The 22,639-nt window shown below is 42.4% G+C and overlaps 1 protein-coding gene across 1 annotated transcript; it reads left to right on the forward strand.

The window, feature by feature from the left end:
* The first annotated feature begins 4,607 nt into the window (after positions 1 to 4,607).
* Positions 4,608 to 21,443, forward strand: LOC118368540 (uncharacterized). The gene is made up of 5 exons (XM_052495678.1): positions 4,608 to 4,625; positions 7,159 to 7,184; positions 16,777 to 16,883; positions 17,501 to 17,585; positions 20,571 to 21,443. The coding sequence occupies exons 1-5, from the start codon at positions 4,608 to 4,610 to the stop codon at positions 20,821 to 20,823; spliced, it is 489 nt and encodes a 162-aa protein (XP_052351638.1). The 3' UTR covers positions 20,824 to 21,443.
* Positions 21,444 to 22,639: the final 1,196 nt, after the last annotated feature.

Consider the following 22,639-nt stretch of genomic DNA (forward strand, 5'->3'; position numbering starts at 1 on the left):
AGGGAGAAAGAGGTCAGAGCACAGGGTAGGGCAGTGTGAGCAGAACATTGTCGTTTGACTTAGCAAACGAGGATCGGATGTCGTCGACCTTCTTTTCAAAATGGTTGACGAAGTCATCTGCAGAGAGGGGAGGGGGGAGGGGGAGGAGGATTCAGGAGGGCGGAGAAGGTGGCAAAGAGCTTCCTAGGGTTAGAGGCAGATGCTTGGAATTTAGAGTGGTAGAAAGTGGCTTTAGCAGCAGAGACAGAGGAGGAAAATGTAGAGAGGAGGGAGTGAAAGGATGCCAGGTCCGCAGGGAGGCGAGTTTTCCTCCATTTCCGCTCGGCTGCCCGGAGCCCTGTTCTGTGAGCTCGCAATGAGTCGTCGAGCCACGGAGCGGGAGGGGAGGACCGAGCCGGCCTGGAAGATAGGGGACATAGAGAGTCAAAGGATGCAGAAAGGGAGGAGAGGAGGGTTGAGGAGGCAGAATCAGGAGATAGGTTGGAGAAGGTTTGAGCAGAGGGAAGAGATGATAGGATGGAAGAGGAGAGAGTAGCGGGGAGAGAGAGCGAAGGTTGGGACGGCGCGATACCATCCGAGTAGGGGCAGTGTGGGAAGTGTTGGATGAGAGCGAGAGGGAAAAGGATACAAGGTAGTGGTCGGAGACTTGGAGGAGTTGCAATGAGGTTAGTGGAAGAACAGCATCTAGTAAAGATGAGGTCGAGCGTATTGCCTGCCTTGTGAGTAGGGGGAAGGTGAGAGGGTGAGGTCAAAAGAGGAGAGGAGTGGAAAGAAGGAGGCAGAGAGGAATGAGTCAAAGGTAGACGTGGGGGGAGGTTAAAGTCGCCCAGAACTGTGAGAGGTGAGCCGTCCTCAGGAAAGGAGCTTATCAAGACATCAAGCTCATTGATGAACTCTCCGAGGGGACCTGGAGGGCGATAAATGATAAGGATGTTAAGCTTGAAAGGGCTGGTAACTGTGACAGCATGGAATTCAAAGGAGGCAATAGACAGATGGGTAAGGGGAGAAAGAGAGAATGACCACTTGGGAGAGATGAGGATCCCGGTGCCACCACCCCGCTGACCAGAAGCTCTCGGGTGTGTGAGAACACGTGGGCGGACGAAGAGAGAGCAGTAGGAGTAGCAGTGTTATCTGTGGTGATCCATGTTTCCGTCAGTGCCAAGAAGTCGAGGGACTGGAGGGAGGCATAGGCTGAGATGAACTCTGCCTTGTTGGCCGCAGATCGGCAGTTCCAGAGGCTACCGGAGACCTGGAACTCCACGTGGGTCGTGCGCGCTGGGACCACCAGATTAGGGTGGCCGCGGCCACGCGGTGTGGAGCGTTTGTATGGTCTGTGCAGAGAGGAGAGAACAGGGATAGACAGACACATAGTTGACAGGCTACAGAAGAGGCTACGCTAATGCAAGGAGATTGGAATGACAAGTGGACTACACGTCTCGAATGTTCAGAAAGTTAAGCTTACGTAGCAAGAATCTTATTGACTAAAATGATTAAAAATGATACAGTACTGCTGAAGTAGGCTAGCTGGCAGTGGCTGCGTTGTTGACTTTGTAGGCTAGCTGGCAGTGGCTGTGTTGTTGACACTACACTAATCAAGTCGTTCCGTTGAGTGTAATAGTTTCTACAGTGCTGCTATTCGGGGCTAGCTGGCTAGCTAGCAGTGTTGATTACGTTACGTTGCGTTAAAAGAATGACAATAGCTGGCTAGCTAACCTAGAAAATCGCTCTAGACTACACAATTATCTTTGATACACAGACGGCTATGTAGCTAGCTATGTAGCTAGCTACGATCAAACAAATCAAACCGTTGTGCTGTAATGAAATGAAATGAAAATGTGATACTACCTGTGGAGCGAAGCGGAATGCGACCGGGTTGTTGAGTGCGGAAGTTCTATTCAGTAGACGTTGGCTAGCTGTTGGCTAGCTAGCAGTGTCTCCTACGTTAAGGACGACAAATAGCTGGCTAGCTAACCTCGGTAAATTAAGATAATCACTCTAAGACTACACGCTCTAAACTACACAATTATCTTGGATACGAAGACAGCAAAGAGAACTATGTAGCTAGCTAACACTACACTAATCAAGTCGTTCAGTTACAGTTAGGCTTAGTTACAGTTTTGTCTTAAATCGTCTTGACAATCTATGGCAAGACATGAAAAGTTGACAGAGTTTGAAGAATATAAAAAAAGAATAATGTGGGGGCCTCCCGAGTGGCACTGTGGTCTAAGGCACTGAATCGCAGTGCTTAAGGCGTCCCAGGCTGTGTCGTAGCCGGCCGTGACCGGGAGACCCATGAGGTGGCACACAATTGGCCTAGCGTCGCCCGGGTTAGGGGAGGGTTTAGCCGGCCGGGATATGTCCCTGTCCCATTGCGCTCTAGCAACTCCTTGTGGCGGGTTGGGCGCATGCACGCTGACTTTGGTCACCAGTTGTACGGTGTTTCCTCTGATACATGGGTGCATCAGGCTTCCGGGTTAAGCAAGCAGTGTGTCAAGGATCAATGCGGCTTGGCAGGGTCGTGTTTCGGATGACGCATGGTTCTCGACCGTCGCCTCTCCCAAGTCCATACGGGGGTTGCAGCGATGGGACAAGACTGTAATTACCAATTTGATATCACAAAAAAGGGGGTAAAAAGTCCATTTTTAAAATGATGTGCAAATATTGTACAATCCAGGTGTGCAAAGCTCTTAAAGACTCACATATGTAATCGGTGATCCTAAAATGTGAAGACTTAATTAAGTAAATTAGATATTTATTTATTTTATTTTCAATACATTTGAAAAAACGTTTCTAAAAACATGTTTTCACTTTGTCATTATGGGGTGTGTGATATAGAGAACATTTGAATTTGAATTCAGTCTGTGACACAATAAAATGTGGAATAAGTCAAGGGGTATGAATTACGCCATATATTATGGGGTAACTGTGTGAATGATATCTACCTTTCCCAGTTAGGAGATGGATTATGACCTAGTGGAAAGACCCGGGTGTGTTTACCCTCATGCATTGAGACAGCTGGTCATTGATCAGCTCCATTTCTATTGCGCTACAGGACTGGTTGTAATTTCCCCACACACACATGAAGGCATGCGCACACACACACACATCACCTTTCCATTCCATGCCTCAAAGGACCAGTGTACAACAGAGGTATGACCACTTCCACCATGAAAAACATCTGTGTCGTAGTTTATACACTTGGAAGAATGTGAGCTTCTCCCTCCTTTCCAGCAGGTGTAGAAATCCAGTCTGTGTGGAGGCCCGTTCTGCTTCATGTCTTCTAAGATACACCCCCAAGTGACAGTCGCCCTATGGGCCCTTGTCAAAAGAAGTGCACTACATCTGGAATAGGGAACCATTTGGGACAACGCCTTAGTCTTCACCACAGCCCTTCTCTTCGTTGTGGGGAATTCCTCAGCACAATAATGAATGGGGAACATCATATTTGTACTGTATGGAATACTTTGTACTCTCTGTAGGGGCTAAACTAGCAATCAATTGAGCCATATAGTGGTGTGATATCTCAATGGCACCAAACCAAAAATGGATACAGATAAATAGTCAGGAATATGGCATAACCAATCTCTGCAGAGCAGCATGGTGTTCACTGTCAATGATTAATCGTTAACTCAATTCAACCGATGAAAAGCAATTAATCAGTTATTAATTGGTAATAAATCAACAAACAACAGTCACTGCATCCCCTACCGACTGTTTGTATTGGAGTGAGATCAAAACAAAAGGGATACCATTTTGAAAGATGCATTCATTCTTCTTCTGTGTCTGTATGAAATCCGATCCAAATCTTAAGTAATGATTCCCGATTATAAAAACATTTTTCCACCTGTGAATTTGGGGAATGCGCAAGCAGGCAGGCAAACAGAGTTTATCCTTTTGGGAGCAGGCAGCAGAACAATACCTGTCCACTAATGAAGCTTAGTTACACCTTCTCATAAAAGAGGGAAAGTAATTAGCTACCCTTAGAGAAAAATCCCATGATTTTGCATGTCATTTCACATGTGAAATCATGTGAAAGCGTGTTTTTGGAACACTTCACATGTGATCACGTTTTCACATGTGTAGTTTCATGTTATCACATGTTGCCTTACATGTTGTCACGTTATCACATTAACTTCACATAAGATCACACGTGATCACATTCATGTGTTTTTTCCATAAGGGTAGAGCCTCAACCTAGCCTCCACAGGTAAACAGACGTGGGTTCAAATACTATTTGAAATCATTTCAACTACTTCATCTGGGCTTGATTGAGTTTGCCTGGTTTAACGGATCAATAGAATAGTTACCAAACTGAAAACCCCACCCATTTTGTACTCCAGAAAGGTTAGAGGAAACGCTAAAAAGTTTTTGAAATATTTAGAATAGTATTTGAACCCAGGTCTGCAGGTAACATGAGGCTAACAGCTAGCGTGTCTTTTGAATAGTTGGCAAGGCTAGGAAAGCCATTGCTGCCTGTCATTGGATCTGGTGAGAAGAGAGGAGAAAGGAGGAGAGAAAAGACAATTCTTCCCAGAGAGAGAAAACATGTTTCCATTCTGCGAGACACTTCTTGGGCAAGCCTTTCATTGAGGCTGTTTGTCTTAGTAATGAATATCCCCCATGGGGTGAGGGCAGTGGCTTTCTGAAAGGGAACAGGCATGCCATTACATACAGTGCCTTCAGGAAGTATACACACCCCTTGACTTTCTCCACATTTTGCTTTGTTACAGCCTGAATTTAAAATGGATTAAATTGAGATGTTGTGTCACTGGCCTACACACAATACCCCATAACGTAACCCCATAAATTAAAGAAGAATAGCTGAAATGTCATGAGTCAGTAAGTATTCAGCCATGTTGCTATGGCAAGCCTAAATTCAGTAAGTTCAGGAGTAAAAAGTTGCTTAATCAGTCACATAATAAGTTGCATGGTCTCTGTGTGCAATAATAATGTTTACAATTATTTTTTTAATGACTACCCCATCTCGGTACCCCACACCTACACATGCCTCGCAAAGAAGGGCACCTATTGGTAGATGGGTAAAGACACAATAAAAAGCAGACATTGAATATCCCTTTGAGCATGGTGAAGTTATGAGTTATACGTTGGATAGTGTATCAATACACCACGTGACAAAGATACGGATGTGATTCCTAACTGAGTTGCTGAAAAGGAAGGAAACCACTCAGGGATTAAAACAGTTAAAGAGTTTAATGGCTGTGGTAAGAGAAAATAGGATGGATCAACAATGTTGTAGTTACTCCACAATACTAATAACATAAATGACAAAGTGAAAAGAAGGAAGCCTGTACATAAAACAAATATTCTAAACGATGCATCCTGTTTTGTGATAAGGCACTAAAGTAAAACTGCAAAATATCTGGCAAAGAGATTAACTTTATGTCCTGAATACAAAACGTTATGTTTGGGGCAAATTCAACACAACACATCACCGAGTACCACTCTTCATATTTTCAAGAATGGTAGTGGCTGCATCATGTTATGTGTATGCTTGTCTTTGGCAAGGACTAGGGATTAGAGGAAAACCTGGTTCAGTCTGCTTTCCAACAGACACTTGGACACAACTTCAACTTTCAGCAGGACAATAACTTCATTAGAACACAAGGCCAAATATACACTGGAGTTGCTTACAGTTTTTTACTTAAAACCGTTTGAAAATCTATGGGAAGAGTTGAAAATGGCTGTCTAGCAGTGAACAACCAACTTGACAGAGCTCAAAGAATAAAAACAATTATAATGTGCAAATATTGTGGTGTGCAAAGTTCATGGAGACTTACCCAGAAAGACTCACAGCTGTAATTGCTCCCGAAGGTGATTCTAGCATGTATTGACTCGTGGGTGTTAATACTAATGTAAATTAGATATTTCTGTATTTCATTTTCAAGAAATGTACAGACATTTCTAAAAAAAAAATGTTTTCACTTTGTCATTATGGTGTAATGTGTGTACTGTAGATGGGTATATTTATAATATTTAATACATTTTCTATTCAGGCTGTAACACTGCAAAATGTGGAATAAGTCAGGTATGAATACTTTCTGAAGACACTTTACATTATTTTGATTGTTTTAGTCATTTAGTTAGTGACCAATCCAAAACATCCATTAATTCCTTGAAGTTACGGGTAATGGAACATTTCAGAGAGACTTCATACAATGAACATACAGACACACTAACACACACAGACAAAGACACACGCTGCATTTACAGAGTTACAGCATAACTGCCATCCTTACATGGACTGTAATGGTTTTTGTCTTTCGAGGTTGGGGCACACACACACACACACACACACACACACACACACACACACACACACACACACACACACACACACACACACACACACACACACACACACACACACACACACACACACACACACACACACACACACAATGATACACACACACACACACACACAATGATACACACACACAAAGCCGCACCCTCTGGATGCAATTGAGAACTCCAGGGATTTGAGACAGGCAGGCTGGAGCAGAGGTATATAGCTAGGCAGGCACCCTGAGACTGGAGGAGCGTCGCTTTAATCAATGCATGCAGCAGTGGCCAAGGCACGCCTAGGGCCAGGCAGTCGGACCTGAAAAACCAGCTGCTCAGAATTACAGTTACCATGCAGCGTGGCGTCCAGACTCCACACAACACTCCACCGAGAAGCAACAGAAACCATCCAACCAACCAACATTCTGTTGTGTTTTGTCTTCTTCCAACTCTGTGCGTGAAGTGTGTCGTTTCTGCGGGTCGTCTGACTTTTTGAACGCTTTCCACTTTCAAATAAAACATTTTTTTCTACTTCGTTTGGCAAAGTAGCCCACTTCTCTCTGCTCCAATCCCCTCCCCCCAGCTTCGACGGATTCCTGAGTGGACTATGTCCCCTGTGGCTGAGGGAGTGGGGGGCAGGTGCTTCTTCTGAGGCTCCTGGAAGAAACGTCTGGGACAGAAAATCTGAGACAGGTGAGCACTTTCTTCCCCATATACTCTGTCTCTACCAGTCTGCCGGGTCTCTGTGGTGTCTTTATGTGAGTTAGTTACTACACTGGCTCACAGACAAGCTAATCTGGGAGTGGGCTAGAACTCGCAAGGGGATGGGGGATGGAGGGGGGGTGTAAGTCCTAGACGACGTGGCGACCGACAAGCAGCAGGTGAGTCTCAGGTGGAATGCCGAAGCCAGAATAGCTAACATTCCAGAGAGGGGAAGTAAGGATTTGGAATACTAGTTGCGCTGCTAATACGGCTGAGACAAAAAGTTTGATGTCTCGTTCTCACTCTTCCTGTCTGGGTCGGATGCCTGATTCATGGGAATAACGTTACTGGGGCGCTTATCACCACGTTGTTTGTTGAAGGGGACTGGGAAAGATCAATGCTTTGGGATAGAGACTGACAAGGTAGCGTTATGAGATGACTTTTTCTGAAAATAAGTTTTCACTTTTTGGACATATATCATTCACAGAGGGTGGAATATGTTGTGTTATTATTTTGTAAACATGTCATGACATAGGTCATCAAAATCAAAAACATACAGGGATGAATGAATGATGAAATCTTTCATTATTCATTCAAATTTTGGGGTCAATCTTTCTTATGAAAGCAGTAAAAATATTTTACAATCAACAATTATTCCCATATAGCATATTTGTTTCACATTGAAATGACAAGATGTACTGTGTAATTACAGTACATAGCTTAATGTGTACATGTTCTTGTATATGAAGACTGCTTCCTCTCAGCATTGTTCTAAAAGTAGATCAGTGCCCTGCCATTCTGCTGTCCTTGGTTCTCTCCAGTTGCTACAGAAAAGGTAATCGAGTCCTTGACTTTTTTGAGGATGCCATTCTACACACAGTGCCATTATATTTAAGTGGTTTTATGAACTCATTATGTGCCTAATATCAAATGAATAGTGTTAGATCGTACCAGATGAACGTCTTGTTGGTGGCACAGTTCATCGTTGGAAGTCTCATTTTGTGGAATCCTGTAAATATATTTTTGTCACATACTGTCCATCAGTAGTCAATTTCATATATATATATAAAATTGACTACTGATGGACAGTATGTGAAAAAAATAAAATAATATATATATATATATATATATATATATATATATATATATGACGGTGCCATGTTGAAAGTCACTGAGCTCTTCAGTAAGGCCATTCTACTGCCAATGTATGTCTATGGAGATTGCATGGCTGTGTGCTCGAGCATATATATATGTATATATATATATGCAGAAAATAGTAAAAATAAAGAAAAACTCTTGAATATATATATATATATATATATATATATATATATATATACATATAGTACCATAGTACCAGTCAAAGTTTGGACACAACTACTCATTCAAGGGTTTTTCTTTCTTTTTACTATTTTCAACATTGTAAGTGAAGACATTAAAACTATGAAATAACACATAGGTCAGTTAACCCGGAAAATTTAAAGAACTTTGAAAGTTTCTTCAAGTGCTGTCGCAAACACCATCAAGCACTGTGACGAAACTGGCTCTCATGAGGACCGCCACAGGAAGAACCAGAGTTACCTCTGCTGCTGCAGAGGATAAGTTCATTAGAGTTACCAGCCTCGGAAATTGCAGCTCAAATAAATGCTTAAGAGTTCAAGGAATAGACACATCTCAACATCAAATGTTCCGACTGTGTGAATCAGGCCTTCATGGTCGCATTGCTTCAAAGAAACCACTACTAAAGGACACCAATAAGAAGAAGAGACTTGGTTGGGCCAAGAAACATGAGAAATGGACATTAGACCGGTGGAATTGATGAGTCAAAATTTGAGATGTTTGGTTTCAACCGCAGTGTCTTTGAGATGCAGAGTATGTGAACGGATGATCTCTGCATGTGTGGTTCCCACCGTGAAGCATGGAGGATGAGGTGTGGTGGTGCTTTGCTGGTGACACTGTCTGTGATTTATTTAGAATTCAAGGCTCACTTGACCAGCATGGCTACCAAAGCATTCTGCAGTGATACGCCATCCCGTATGGTTTGAGCTTAGTGGGACTATCCTTTGTTTTTCAACAGGACAATGACCCAACACACCTCCAGGCTGTGTAAGGGCTATTTGACCAATAAGAAGAGTGATGGAGTGCTGCATCAGATGACCTGGCCTCCACAATCACCCAACCTCAACCCAATTGAGATAGTTTGGGATGAGTTGGACCGCAGATTGAAGGAAAAGCAGACAACATGTGCTCAGTATATGTGGGAACTCCTTCAAGACTATTGGAAAAGCATTCCAGGTGAAGTTGGTTGAGAGAATGCCAAGAATGTGCAAATGCTGTCATCAAGGCAAAGGGTGACTACTTTGAAGAATCTGAAATATAAATATATTTTGATTTGTTTAACACATTTTTGGTTACTACATGATTCCATATGTGTTATTTCATAGTTTTGATGTCTTAACTATTATTCTACAATGTAGAACATAGTACAAATAAAGATACATCCTTGAATGAGTAGGCCTGTCCAAACTGTTGACTGGTGCTGTATATATGTTAGATTTTATAGACCTGTCAGCAACGATGTGGCTGAAATAGCCTAATTCACTCATTTGAAGGGGTGTCCACATACGTTTGTGTATATATATTTGTTTACAAAACATCAAGAACACCTTCTTAATATTGAGTTGGATTCACCAGGTGAACAGCAGGTGTTCTTAATGTTTTGTAAACTCAGTGGATATACAGGAAGTGCCAGAAATCCCTATGTTGATACATTTAATACATGTTTCCATTACAGATAAGTTCTTAATGTTTTACATAACTGAATTGCAAGATTAAATATCACCCTGATTTTGGATTTGGATACAATACATTCTCATCACTTCTAGAAGCAGTGATCTTGCGACTCTCAGTAAAGGCAATGTTTAAATGGTTGAGTGCCTGGGGCCTAGATGGTGCTCTTCAAGGATCAAGCCACCGGGGCCTGAAAAGTGGGCTGTAGGTGACAATTAATCAAACCTGCAGTGGAAAACTAGGAACCAATGAAACATTGCCGACGTTATTGCTTTATGCCCTTATATGAAGAGTGGAACGACTAGGTGCACCTGTGCCATATTGACTGGTTCAATATTGACTCAGACCTTCGTTTGATTAAGGTTGCTCACTGTACTGTGGGTTAAATCTGGACATTTAAAAAAAAAATAGAGGAAACTAAATTGTATTGCGGCGCTTGTCTGTTGGAAGTCAATTGTATGAAAAGAACAATAAAACATGATTTGTTTGCAGAGGGAAATGGAGAGGATATTGTGCTTACAATGGGGGTTTGTGGTTTGTGGAACAACACACATGCGGCTGGAAGGGTAACAGAGGGGTTAGAGAGAAGTATGGGTGGAAAAGAGGAAGAACAGCAAATAGAACAAAAGGCACAGTTGAAGTCAGAGTTTACAGTCGAGTTTGTGTTCAGTGGATTATTTCCACTGGGCACAGACGTCAGTTCAATGTCTAGTTTTGATTTCCATTTGGTTGAGTAACATGAATTCAATGTGAAATCAACAAAAAAAAACTTCACCGTGTCATTGAATGTAGGTTAAAAGTTTGGTGGAAAAAAGACGAAATGCCCTTGCGTTGATGACTTTTTGCAAATCCAATCAGTTTTCCAAGTTGATTCAACGTCATCACATGGATTTTGGTTAAAAAAAATACGTGGAAACAATGTTGTTTCAACCTGTTTTTGCCCAGTGGGTTGGTTGTTGAATAAGTTCAGGTGTAAGGTAGGTCATTGCTAGCCTGGTTAATGCAATGCAGTGTTCAGTCTAGTTTAACCAGGTTTTGTCACTGCTGGCCTACTGTGCTACAGTTGAGCAAATGTTCTCAATGTTTCAATAGCAATGGCATATGGTTGCTTATTGATCTCCAAACGTCCAGAGAATATCCCTAGAACGTCTGTGACTCACCTATACAGCATGTGATCCATAAGTTATCAATGGCTGTTACCTCAGTAAATAGCAAAGCTGATAAATAGAGTATGTCATCAGTAATCGCCCATGACCTAATGTTGAGTCAACATGAGAGAGTTGTGTGATGTTTGCTGCAGAGTTAGGAGACAGATGAAGTGTGGCAAAATTGGAATTGGAAACATTAGCTGAGGTAAATCTTGGCCTATTTTTTTCTGTTTCTGAAAATAAGACTATTTGTCAGTTGGCTCAGATATTGTTTCACAAAGTTGATAGTCAAAATGTATTCATTTGTACCAATGGCCCAATCTAATTCCAGCTGTACAGATCACAACTCTCTGTTTGGCATCAGTTGAGTTTAATGGGAAAGCCATGCGGATGTCATCCTAGAGTGGCCCTGGAAGTGAAATTCTGACTGCTGACCTCTGAGTGAACCTGGCAGTGGGTGTTGTCACCAGGCAGAGAGTTCCCGGAAGCACTGGTCTGGAGCCAGCTTTTAAATATTGTGGTGATGAGTTTTAGTTTGTTTTGTGGTTGTTAAGACAGGTCCAGAATCAGATCAGTAGCCTATAGTTATACCTTGCTTAGTAGGATATGACACAGGCTGTCACAGAGGTAGTTGGGATAGTGTTGGGCATTGGACTCTTTTAACCTGAGGGGTTTTAAATAAATCTCAGATACTGGCTGAGATGGCAATACTGTCTTGGTTCCATCATAACCGTGGGCAACACCAAAAATGGTTGATAAAGGGACAGTTCACCCAAATTGCAAAATGACACATCTGCTTCCTTTGGACAAGAGACAAGCAATCCATTTGTTTACTTGGCTGCTGTCAACAAATGCTAACTTAAGTCACGTTAATATACCCTAAGTTAGACAACAACAATATTATTTGATTCAGTCTTACCCATGGGCAACACAGATAATGGTTCACCAAGGAGGTGTACCACTGATCCTTCAACTCACTTTTCTATTACGTTATTGAGGTTTTGTTAGAGCAAGGGTGTCTTACTAAGCATTGAGAACGTCAACAAAAGATCTTGAGAAGGAATAGGATCTGGCATTATAGGATAATTGTTCTCCTTTGCACTTATAAGCACTGTAAAGTTATATGAAATGAGGGCTAGCATGATGACATGAATGGTTGTTGATTCATAAGGGTTGGACTGAATGCAAATAATATCCCAGTTAAATTGTGATTCTTTTACAATATAAAGTCAGTCACTACGGAGACTTTTAAACACTTCAGATCTGTGTGTGAAATGCAACATGATCTCATTCGCTAGAGGCCATGCTGTATGGAGACTCAGTGCTGATCTGGGATCTGTCCATACAATGTTATATCGGGGGGAAGTTGCTATGAGGTTGTTATGCTGATAGAGGTGAAGCAGAGACTAGACTAGACTCACTGCCAACATGTTCATCACTCTGGACAGTAGTTTGGATTTATGGAAAACTGACGTGGAGCCTCCCTGGTCCTGCCCCTGAACAGTTCTACGAGGCTTTGCATCAGTAGAGGAGGCAGCTACACTCCCAGCGCGGGAAATATAATTGCTGTTATGAAATTGTGGTGGTGAATCCATTTGAATGTAATCAGCTAGGAATGGTGCTGGCTTTTTGATTCTGTGAGTGTGTGAGTGTGTGTGTGTGTGTGTGCGTGTGTGCAAGCAGGCATCCGTGCATATGAGCATGCACGTGTGTGTGAGAATGTGCGCGGGAGTAGTACTAGTGGAACAGAGTCTGATCTTCCGTGTTCCAGGGTTCTGAGCTTTTTATAGCCAATGCAAATCTTGTTCTCTTTTGAAGCACCTGTTCAGATAAATGGGGGGTCAATAGGGCGCTAGCTCAACCACCCAACATGAGATTTGAGACTATTAATTTGTTCTCCATAATATCATATATATAGTGCAATCGGAAAGTATTCAGACCCCTTTACTTTTTCCACATTTTGTTACATTACAGCCTTATTCTAAAATTGATTCAATTGTTGTTTCCCCACATCAATCTGCACACAATACCCCATAATGATGAGCAGAAACATGTTCTTAGAAAATGGAGCAAATTTATTACAAATAAAAAACTGAAATATCATATTTACTTAAGTATTCAGACCCTTTACTCAGTACTTTGCTGAAGCACCTTTGGCTGTGATTACAGCCTCAAGTCTTACACCTGTATTTTGGGAGTTGCTCCTATTCTTCTCTGCAGATCCTCTTAAGCTCTGTCAGGTTGGATAGGGAGTGTTGCTGCACAGCTATGATGTTCGATCGGGTTCAAGTCTGGGCTCTGGCTGGGCCACTTAAGGACATTCAGAGACTTGTCCTGCGTTGTCTTGGCTGTGTGTTTAGGATCGTTGTCCTGTTGGAAGGTGAACCTTCGCCCCAGTCTGAGCTACTGAGAGCTCTGGAGCAGGTTTTCACCGAGGTCCTTTCTGTACTTTTTGCTCCGTTCATCTTTTCCTCGAACCTGGTCTCCCAGTCCCTGCAGCTGAAAAACATCCCCACAGCATGATGCTTCACAGTAGGGATGGTGCCAGGTTTCCTCCAGATGTGACGCTTGGCATTCCTGCCAAAGAGTTCAATCTTGGTTTCATCAGACCAGAGAATCTTGTTTCTCATGGTCTGCGAGTCCATTAGGTGTCTTTTGGCAAACTCCAAGCGGGCTGTCATGTGCCTTTTACTGAGGAGTGGCTTCCATCTGACCACTCTACCATAATGGCCTGATTGGTGGAGTGCTGTAGAGATGGTTGTCCTTCTGGAAGGTTCCCCCATCTCCAAAGAGGAACTCTGGAGCTTTGTCAGTGTAATCATCGGGTTCTTGGACATCTCCCTGACCAAAGCCCTTCTCCCCCAATTGGCCAGCTCTAGGAAGAGTCTTGGTGGTTCTTCCATTTAAGAATGATGGAGGCCACTGTGTTCTTGGGGACCTTCAATGCTGAAAAATATTTTTTGGTACCCTTCCCAGATCTGTGCCTCGACACAATCATGGTATCAAGGTATCAGGTATCAAGGTAAGACCCAGATGCAGACCGTGTCGAAGTAACAATGTTTATTACAGCAACAGGGGCAAAGGTACAGGACGGCGGGCAGGCTCAGGGTCAGGTCAAGCAGAGGTCAGTAATCCAGAGGTGGGGAAATTGGTACATGTACGGCAGGCAGGCAGGCTCAGGGTCAGACAGAGAACACAGGTATAAATACACGGGGGATAAAGGGGAAGATGGGTGAAACCTGGAGGGGGGTGGAGACAATCACAAAGACAGGTGAAACAGTTCAGGGTGTGACACTCTGAGCTCTACGGACAATTCCTTCGACCTTGGTTTCTGCTCTGACATGCACTGTCAACTGTGGGACCACACAGATGTGTGCCTTGCCAAAACATGTCCAATCAATTGAATTTACAACTCCAATCAAGTTTTAGAAACATCTCAAGGATGACAAATGGAAACAGGATTCACCTGAGCTCAATTTCGAGCCTCATAGCAAAGGGTCTGAATACTTATCTAAATAAGGCATTTTTTTTTAAAGTATACATTTGCAAAAATGTCTAAAAACCTGCTTTCTCTTTGTCATTATGGGGTATTATGTCTAGATTGATGAGGGGAAAAAACAATTTAATCCATTTTAAAATAAGGCTGTAACAAAATGTGGAAAAGGGGTCTGAATACTTTCCTAATGCACTGTAGCTTTGAAATCCTAACATTATGAACTTCTGAAGAAAATAAGCAGTTTCTCGACTCATAAACTGACTTTCTAGAAGGGAGTGCGCGGCGAATGGCTATGCAACCGCATGACACAGCAATGTGAACTTGATTGGCAAGGAATACCCATGCTTGGAGCATTATGCATATCTCCATTCATTTCCCCCGCTGTTTATGATCTCATTTTTTAAATAAATATATCTGATACTTATTTTCTACTACAAAGATCTGGTCAAAGGTCAAATCATGAATGAGGCAGAGTGAAAGCGAGACAAGGGGCTAGACAAGATAAACTACAAAGCACTCAATCTCTAGAGTAAAAGGGAGACATCCATGTCCCGTGTCTACTCAGTGAAACACTGTATATAGCTAAGGCCATACAAACTCAATTCTATGTTTAACGGATGCCCCTCGAAAATAAAATAGAAATGTGCTCGCTTTCCTCACAAAAAAATAAATAATCTGTTAAGCATTTATTAACAACAGTTTTTAAACCAGCATTTAGAAAGGGAATTTCAAAAGGAAATAATGGGAAGGTTTCGTGCCAAAAGAGATAGCACTGACAGTATCATCTGTATTGTTCTGCATATCTATGTAACTCAATTCTCAACAGTGTTTTGGCTGCAACACTTGTTGACAATTGACGATCGATGATCACTTCACCAACATGATACGTAGATAAGATCATTTTAACCAAGTGAATTAATTAAAAAATATGGTGACTAATTGCAGCTTTCGCCTTGTCATGTGGAAGGCCACGGAAATATTCCATCCATATTTACTATGACATCACAGATCTTTAACGTCTGCACATTTTGTTTCGTGTAGGTGTCCACAGTGTCCATCATCTTCACAATGTCATCATTTTGTCTGCATTTCAGATAGGCATTCTTGGGGGGGAAAAAATGGATGTTTAACGTTTCGAGTGATGCACAATATGTTGTAAAATACAGTGCCTTGCGAAAGTATTCGCCCCCCTTGAACTTTGCGACCTTTTGCCACATTTCAGGCTTCAAACATAAAGATATAAAACTGTATTTTTTTGTGAAGAATCAACAACAAGTGGGACACAATCATGAAGTGGAACGACATTTATTGGATATTTCAAACTTTTTTAACAAATCAAAAACGGAAAAATTGTGTCCCAAAGATTGTGTCCCAAAGATTGTGTCCCACTTGTTGTTGACTCTTCACAGGGAAGATGGTTAAAATTGATGGGAAAAAAAATACAGTTTTATATCTTTATGTTTGAAGCCTGAAATGTGGCAAAAGGTCGCAAAGTTCAAGGGGGCCGAATACTTTCGCAAGGCACTGTATGTTGTATAATCTGCACCAAGGTAACAGACAGAGGATATGACGTAAACAAGGTTATTTTTATTTTGATCAGGGCCTGTCAGTCAAACATGCGACTGTAATCTTGTTTTCTGGGAAATGAACGATACACGGGAACGAAGAGAAACACACAGTATCACCGATACAAATATAATTGATGATATTTCTATGGTACTGTATCACCACTCCATTATACAATATGGTTCATGCTCAGGTATAGCCTAAATGGGTGCCCAAGGTAGGGCAACTTCATTCCAGTGGCTTTTGGCATGTGTTCATTAATTCATTCCACCCACTTGTATTCTGTCTTTCTGGCGTTCCTCAGGTGGCTCTTGAACTCATAAAATGTAGGACGTTAATGACTCTGACTCATGTAAATTTTCATATAATTCCTATGACTGAATAGGCTCCATGCTTAGATTTCAAAATGCCTATGCTGCAGGCACATCGTTAATGTGACAGACTCTCTGCAGGGTGACACCAAACCCTAAGTTCATTATCAATCATCCAACAATAACCACTCTCTCGCAGGGTGACGCCAAGTTCATTAGCAATCATCTAGCAATTACCTATGTAATCATTTTTCACATTTTATATATGAAATGTGGGATTTTATTGTAGATATACAGTATCCTCTTTGCATGACAAGTTTGTACCTTTTTAATGCACCCAACTGTAGTTAGAGGGAATCCTAATCATCAATGTGAAGGTTTGTGAAGGTTTCCTGTGAAGGTTTACTGCAGGTCCCGGAATCATCAGATGACACGCTGAATGTTTTCTCTGTCTGCACAGGATATTGTTGAAGATGACTTCAACTGTCTCACCTGTGACCAACTTCACTACAATATTCTCCAATACCACAATCACCACCAAGTCCAAAGAACAAATACTCACTCAGAGTAAGTGTGTGTGTGTGTGTGTGTGTGTGTGTGTGTGTGTGTGTGTGTGTGTGTGTGTGTGTGTGTGTGTGTGTGTGTGTGTGTGTGTGTGTGTGTGTGTGTGTGTGTGTGTGTGTGTGTGTGTGTGTGTGTGTGTGTGTGTGTGTGTGTGTGTGTTGTGTGCGTGCATGCATGTGTACTGTATGTGACCTGGCTGGTGTGTGTGGGAACTGTTTGTTAGCACCATTTTATTTGCCCTTTTTGTTACATTTCAGAAGTGAAATACACTATTTGTAATAGTTTCACAATGACACCAAGTAGTAGTAATCATTTAACACCTCCCCTGTGAAATTTTAAATCAATAGGAAATTATAGCCCTAGTTAAGATAAGCATGTGCTTATAAATAACATCCCAGTGCGTCACACAATCTAATCAAGATGTACTGCAAGGGAGTGGTAACAACTGAAACTCCCTTTCACTAAAGGATACATCTACAATCCCTCCCAACAATGCTATCAACAATGAGAGGCAGCATGCAAGATGGCTGACGAACGAATGTTGATGACAGTATACTAAATGACCATTCAATCTCACAAACAAATAACATTATTACCTCTCATTTTGCTCATTTCCCCAGGTTCAGGGGCTATGATTGCTGTCATTGTCATCGGGATCATTATCCTTCTAACCATACTACTTGTCATCCTGAGGACATACAACAGGTCAGGCTGCATTTCATATAAATAGCCCTTAATTACATGCTCAGTGACACAGTCAGCCATTGCAGGTTCCCTTTCAATAATTTGTTTTCGAAATCTCACAGTGCGATTCACCAGAATCTCTAGAAGCTCAAAGAACAATCATACACACACATGTGTGTCGGAGACAGACAGGTCTAGTGGCAAAAAAGATGAGCCCCTCCATTCATACTGAAGAGCCACTCGCCTGACTTCTGGTCATTCTCATCTCTCTTCCTCATCATGAAGAGTAGTACTCTTGGCTGCTCAGCACGACTTGATCTGTTTTCAGGTTCAACTGTTCACAGGTGTGCTGCAAGGTTACGCTGCCAAGCGCAGGTTTTTCAGCTCTTGTCTTCTGCATCACTGGTACTTCCTGTTTGAGTTTTTGCTTGTAAGCAGGAATCAGAAGGATAGAGTTATGGTCTGATTTGCCAAAGGGAGGGCCTTTTATGTGTTTCTGTTTGTGGAGTAAAGTTGATCTAGAGTTTTGTTGCCTCTAGTTGCACAGGTGACATGCTGGTAAAAAAATGAGTTAAAACGGATTTCAGTTTTACTGCATTAAAATCAACGGCCATGAGAAACACTGCCTCTGAATTTTCATTTTCTTCTTTGCTTATGGCCCTATACAGCTCATTGAGTGCGGTCTTAGTGTCAGCATCGGTTCGTTGTGATAAATAGACAGCTACCAAAAATATACATAAACTCTCTTGGTAAATAATATGGTCTGCAGCTTATCATGCGTTATTCTAACTCAGGGAATCAAAAACTTGAGACTTCCGTAACGTTAGAGATCACACACCAGCTGTTGTTAACAAACAGACACACCTCTCCCACTCTCGCCTTACCCAAGTCTGCCGTCCGGTCTTGACAACGCAGATAAAAACCAGCGAGTTGTATATCCATGTCCTCGTTCAGCCACGACTCCGAGAAACATAGGATACTACAGTTTTTCAGGACCCGTTGATAGTTTAGTCTCGAACAGAGATTATCCGGTTTTTCTCCAGTAACTGCACGTTTGCCAACAAAACAGGGCATTGGTGGTCTACATGCTCACCGACGTAATCTCACCGCCTTCGCTTGCCTCTCTTTTGCCGCCGTTTCCTCTTTCGAGTCACGGGGATCAGGGCCTGGTCCGGGGTAAGTAGAACATCCAGAGCTGCTGACTCGTTGAAGTAGAACACTTCATCCAAAACGAGGTTAGTGATCTGTGGAGCAGAGCACAATTACTTTCACTATGTGCGACTCATGTCCTGGGCGTGCTGAATGTAGGAGCGGACTTATTGTCCAGAGGGATTCATCATCACAGGGAATGGAAACCATCCCCAAGTGGTGAAACACATCTTCTCCTAAAGCCTCATACTCCCCAGTCTAGTCAGAGTGAGAGAAGAAGGCTTGTTTCTCATCTTGGCAGCCCCCCGATGGCCATGCAAGCTCTGGTTAGCAGAGATCATTATCCTGCTGTACGATGAGCCCTGGCAACTCTCGTTATACAGGGATATTCTGACCCAAGTGAACTGAGACATTGTCCACCCTCACCTGCAACACCCATGGCCCTCTGGGCCTGGCTATGAGGTTCAATCTGGATGTGACAGGCCTGCCTCTTTGAGTCATTGACTATACAGAGTGCCAGGGCCCCTTCTACACGCCAGCTGCGTGAAAACAAGTGGTGCATTTTTTTAGAAGTGGTGTGACCAAAAACAGATAATTCCTTACCAATGTCCTGTATCCGAGGTGTTATGCTTTTTGCAGGACCTTATGAACAGGGGGAAGGCTTTATCCACTGTTAAGGTCTATCTAGCCGCTTTCTCGGCCTATCATATAGGCTTCAACAATAACATGGTGGGAAAACACCCCCTGTTATGTTGTTTCATGAAGGGGCACATCGCTTACGTCCAGACTTTTTAGCTGCTGGAAAGTGTGGAGATATATGTCCTTTAACACTGTTTTTACATTTGCAAAGAGAGTGAGTGCCTACAGTTTTCCCGGGGCTTTTCCAAGGTTTCCTTGTTGCCCAACCCTGCCTTGATGCCTAAGGTCAGGGCAATAACAATTTTCTTGCCTTGGAGCTTGTGGTTTTACACCCACCGCCTTTCCCTTCGACCAAAGAAGAACGGTTCCACCGTTTGTGTCCAGTATGCGCGTTGCACATATATTTTTGGATAGAACAAGAGCTTTGCGCAAGAGCAACCAACTCTTTGTGTCCTGGGTGCCTCCCTGCAAGGGAAGGCCCTTCTCCCATCAATGGTTATCACATTGGATTGTGGAAGCTATTATATTGGGCACTGTTTAACAGGAATCTCATTGCAGGAGATTTACGATGAGGCTTTTTTGGCAAACCCCTCAAACTTTTATGAGGTTCTACCGGCTAGACGTGACTGCGCATTCTTTCGTGCATACTATGCATTCTTCTGAGAGGATGTGCGATATGGGAGTTGGCCATATCCCACTGTGAGATATCAAAACAAGATATCTCTGATATTATCAGTGAGATATCTCACCACATTCCCCTGCTCACAAGTGTGAGGAAGTTTGACATGCTCGAAAATGACTTGCGGGCAAGTATCTCCGACAGATGTGTGTGATTGGTTCTTCGAGGGCTGTACAATTGAAAAGTAAACTCACACACCTATAGTCCTAGAAGGTGCATGGAGAAAAACTGAAAACACTGAATATGAAGCAAAACTCCTGCACACTGGTGATCCTGATGCTTCATAAAATGTTATGGATCTCATAGGATAACTGTGCTATACCAACTCAATTGTGTTTTATCAAATGTTTTATTGGGTGTATATGTTCTGCTCATCCAGATGGTATTGACTTGTTGTGATTAGTCATTAGAAATGAACTCGAATTTTAAAATGCAATGTATAATATATTTTGCTATAGTGAGGACTTTGACAAGTTATATTATCAGGTTAAACTCAGGGCCCTAAGATGGATCTTTATATGTATTTAACCCTTCACCAGGCGGACACATGCGTCCAGAGTGCTGGGTACAGGCTCCAAAGGGCCACCTCGACAGAAGATGTCCTCTTCTACAGTGCAGACCAGCATGCCCTTGGGGAGCTTTGCGCTGTCAAGTAGTATGTCCGAAAATGGATTCCGGCTGCCCCGAGTGGAACTAAACAGCCTGGACCAAAACAACTTGGAGCAACAAAGCAGAATCAGCGATTCGACAGTAGTCACCATACATGATACTCCATCACTAGGGAATACATAGCAGGCCGCTAACTTATTGGACAGGTGACAAAGTCAGCATATAATGCTTGAAAAGAAAACCTTTATTATGAACAAAGTGGTGCTATAGGAACGCAATGAATATGCATGGACACTCCTGTGGACAAAGAATTGCTTTCTTGACTACAGTGTTCAGAACATGGACAAAATTATCCTGCTGTCTGTGCATTTGCAGCTATGCTACCAACAACCACGAGGATAAGCGTTGGAGGAGAGATGTGTACAAGATTTACGGCATGAACATGGTATCGTGTCTAGTTTTTCTGTGTGCGTACATTTCTGTGAGGGAGTTGTTCACAGGGTTTTACATTTATTCACATTATTCTGATGTAAGATTATTAATCTTTTTTTAATCTGAATAATGTTGTTGTGGTTTTCAGGAAAAATCATGAGAATGTTTCTGTGAAAAGTCAATACTGGTTTGAATCCCTGTGGAGATCTAGATAGCATACAATTAAGAAATAATAAGTCCCAATTAGTTTGATTCCAAAGGATTTAGCATTTTTCACTCAACCTATCCTGTGATTATTTTTGCTTGTGGTTATTTCATTGAAATTAATATTGAAAATAAATATTGATATTTCTAAAAGTGTGTGCATGTTTCTGCTTGAATATGATTACATTTGCATTTCGTCATTTACAGTGCATTCGGAAAGTGTTCAGACCCCTTTACATTTGACACATTTTGTTACGTGACAGCCTTATTCTAAAATGGATTGCATAGTTTCCCCCCCTCATAAATCTACACACAATACCCCATAATGATAAAGGTTTTTAGACAATTTTGCAAGTAAAAAATATATTTTAAAAAATGAAATATCACATTTCCATAAGTATTAAGACCCTTTACTCAGTACTTTGTTTGAAGCATATTTGGCAGCGATCACAGCCTCGAGTCTTCTTGAGTATGACGTTACAAGCTTGGCACACCTGTATTTTGGGAGTTTCTCCCATTCTTCTCTGCAGATCCTCTCAAGCTCTGTCAGGTTGGATGGGGAGTGTTGTTACACAGCAATTTTCAGGTCTCTCCAGAGATGTTCGATTGGGTTCAAGTCCGGGCTCTGGTTGGGCCACTCAAGGACATTCAGAGACTTGTCCCGAAGCCAATCCTGTGTTGTCTTGGCTGTGTGCTTAGGGTCACTGTTCTGTTGGAAGGTGAACCTTCGCCCCAGTCTGAAGTCCTGAGCACTCTGGAGCAGGTTTTCATCAAAGATCTCTCTGTACTTTGCTCCGTTCATCTTTCCCCTCGACCCTGATTAGTCTCCCAGTCTCTGCCACTGAAAAACATCCCCAAGGCATGATGCTGCCGCCACCATGCTGCACCGTAGGGATAATGCCAGGTTTCCTTTAGACGTGACGCTGGGCATTCAGGACAAAGAGGTCAATCTTGGTTTCATCAGACCAGATACTATTGTTTCTCATGGTCTGAGAGTCCTTCAGGTGCCTTTTGGCAAGCGGGCTGTCTTGTGCCTTTAACTGAGGAGTGGCTTCCGTCTGGCCACTGTAGTATAAAAGCCTGATTGGTGAAGTGCTGCAGAGATGGATGTCCTTCTGGAAGGTTCTCCCATCTCCACAGAGGAACTCTGGACCATTGGGTTTCTTTGTCACTTCCCTGACCAAGGCCCTTCTCCCCCGATTGCTTAGTTTGGCCGGGGGGCCACAGCTCTGTGAAATCTTAGTGGTTCCAAACCTCTTCCATTTAATGGAGGCCACTGTGTTCTTGGGGACCTTCAATGCACTGTAGCAGACAGAGGTAAAATGTGTTTTATATTGGATAGTTAGTGGATATATGTTCTTCT

The sequence above is a fragment of the Oncorhynchus keta genome, chromosome 35 (assembly GCF_023373465.1).
Source record: "Oncorhynchus keta strain PuntledgeMale-10-30-2019 chromosome 35, Oket_V2, whole genome shotgun sequence".
Taxonomy (NCBI): Eukaryota; Metazoa; Chordata; class Actinopteri; order Salmoniformes; family Salmonidae; genus Oncorhynchus; species Oncorhynchus keta.